This window comes from Diaphorina citri, unplaced genomic scaffold (assembly GCF_000475195.1).
Source record: "Diaphorina citri unplaced genomic scaffold, Diaci psyllid genome assembly version 1.1 scaffold2181, whole genome shotgun sequence".
Lineage (NCBI taxonomy): Eukaryota > Metazoa > Arthropoda > Insecta > Hemiptera > Psyllidae > Diaphorina > Diaphorina citri.
This window is the reverse complement of record NW_007379606.1, coordinates 1-1383: the sequence shown is the minus strand read 5'-3', so window position 1 is coordinate 1383 and position 1383 is coordinate 1. Positions and strand designations below refer to the sequence as shown.

General features: G+C 37.9%; 2 protein-coding genes across 2 annotated transcripts in view; one reads left to right on the top strand and one right to left on the bottom strand.

Annotated features, from left to right (window-relative positions):
• Positions 1 to 180, bottom strand: part of LOC103518399 (TATA-box-binding protein) — a 10288-nt gene extending 10108 nt beyond the window's left edge. The window contains exon 1 of the mRNA XM_008483462.3: positions 143 to 180. Within this exon, the coding sequence (XP_008481684.1) occupies positions 143 to 180 (38 nt within the window). The remainder of the gene's footprint in view (positions 1 to 142) is intronic.
• Positions 181 to 809: 629 nt separating this feature from the next.
• LOC103518398 (stomatin-like protein 2, mitochondrial) lies at positions 810 to 1380 on the top strand (the record flags this gene model as incomplete). The annotated part of the gene is made up of 2 exons (XM_008483461.1): positions 810 to 1087; positions 1332 to 1380. Coding segments are annotated over 2 exons (327 nt in total), but the record flags the coding sequence as incomplete, so codon positions are not given.
• Between the last annotated feature and the right edge of the window lie 3 nt (positions 1381 to 1383).

The window sequence follows — 1383 nt, the reverse complement described above, 5'->3', positions numbered from 1 at the left end:
TTTTTTTTTTTTTTTTTAGTAAAATAATCGAGAACGGGGCTGAACTTCGTACAGGAAAACTAGAGCAGAGCTAAAATTGTGTGATCAAATTTGACCAACCTCGTCGTGAATTCACTCACACCTTTTGCATGCTAATGCTTACTCCACTTTGATAAGCATGTTATTTTTGCTATCACCCATCGGCTAAGGTCTGGAACACGGTACACTACACACGTCTGCAGACCTCTCTTCCAACTTGGTCTCACAATCTTGTCTTTCGACGGCCACTCCTTTGGCGTTCGCTGTCTGCAGGTCCTCTAAGGTGCACGGTTCTGGTAGATTGAGACAGGACAAGAGATGGGCCTCGTCTTGGTTTGCTCCACATTCGCAGCTGTCCTCTTCTGTGTACCCCCAACTTTTCAGCCTTACTTTGAGGTAGCGAGGTATTTACTGTTTGTTGTTGTAGCGACTGTAAGGGGCTCCTGTTACACTTCAAATGGCAGATTTCACCAACACAAACATTATAGACATTTGTTTTGCAGAATCTGAAGTTCATCGATTTCAGTCTTGTTATATAGAAATATCCCACTTTCTAGTATACATATTCAAAATGTGCCAAAAAAAAAAAAAAAAAAAAAAAAAAAAAAAAAAAAAAAAAAAAAAAACTTCAGAGCTTTAATAACACACAAGTTCATTTCATGAAGGAAAGGGAGTTGTAATGACGCACAAATGTGTTTTCTGAAACTTGGCCTTGAACACTACCATGTCCTCAGACCTTGTTCAGACCAATAATTTGCAGGATTCTACTTACTTACTCATAATATATTTTCGTTCCTCAGGCCTGGGTTGTAGAAAGGATGGGCAAATATCACAGGATATTGGAACCTGGACTGAACATCCTCATTCCAATCATTGATAAAATCAAGTATGTTCAAAGTTTAAAAGAAATTGCCATTGATGTTCCTCAGCAAAGTGCTATCACATCAGACAATGTAACATTGAGCATAGATGGAGTTCTGTACTTGAAAATCAATGATCCTTATCTTGCCAGCTATGGAGTTGAAGATCCAGAGTTTGCTATCACCCAATTAGCACAAACAACAATGAGGTAAGTAGGTAACATTGGTAACAACCTGATGTCACAAAAGATCTTATCTACCTGATTTTTTTTTTTTTTCTTTTTTTCTTCCCCTCTCCTACCCAGTTGCTCTATTTCCAATTAAGTTTCCCATCATGGTGCTTATTACATACACCTTTCAACGAATAATATTTGGTCTTTTAGTTTAATGTCTTCTCTAAAGTCCAACTACAAAAGCTGAACTGAAGAAAAAAAAATCACTCTTCCATTTCAGATCAGAGTTGGGTAAAATCTCACTAGACAAAGTTTTCCGGGAGCGAGAGAGT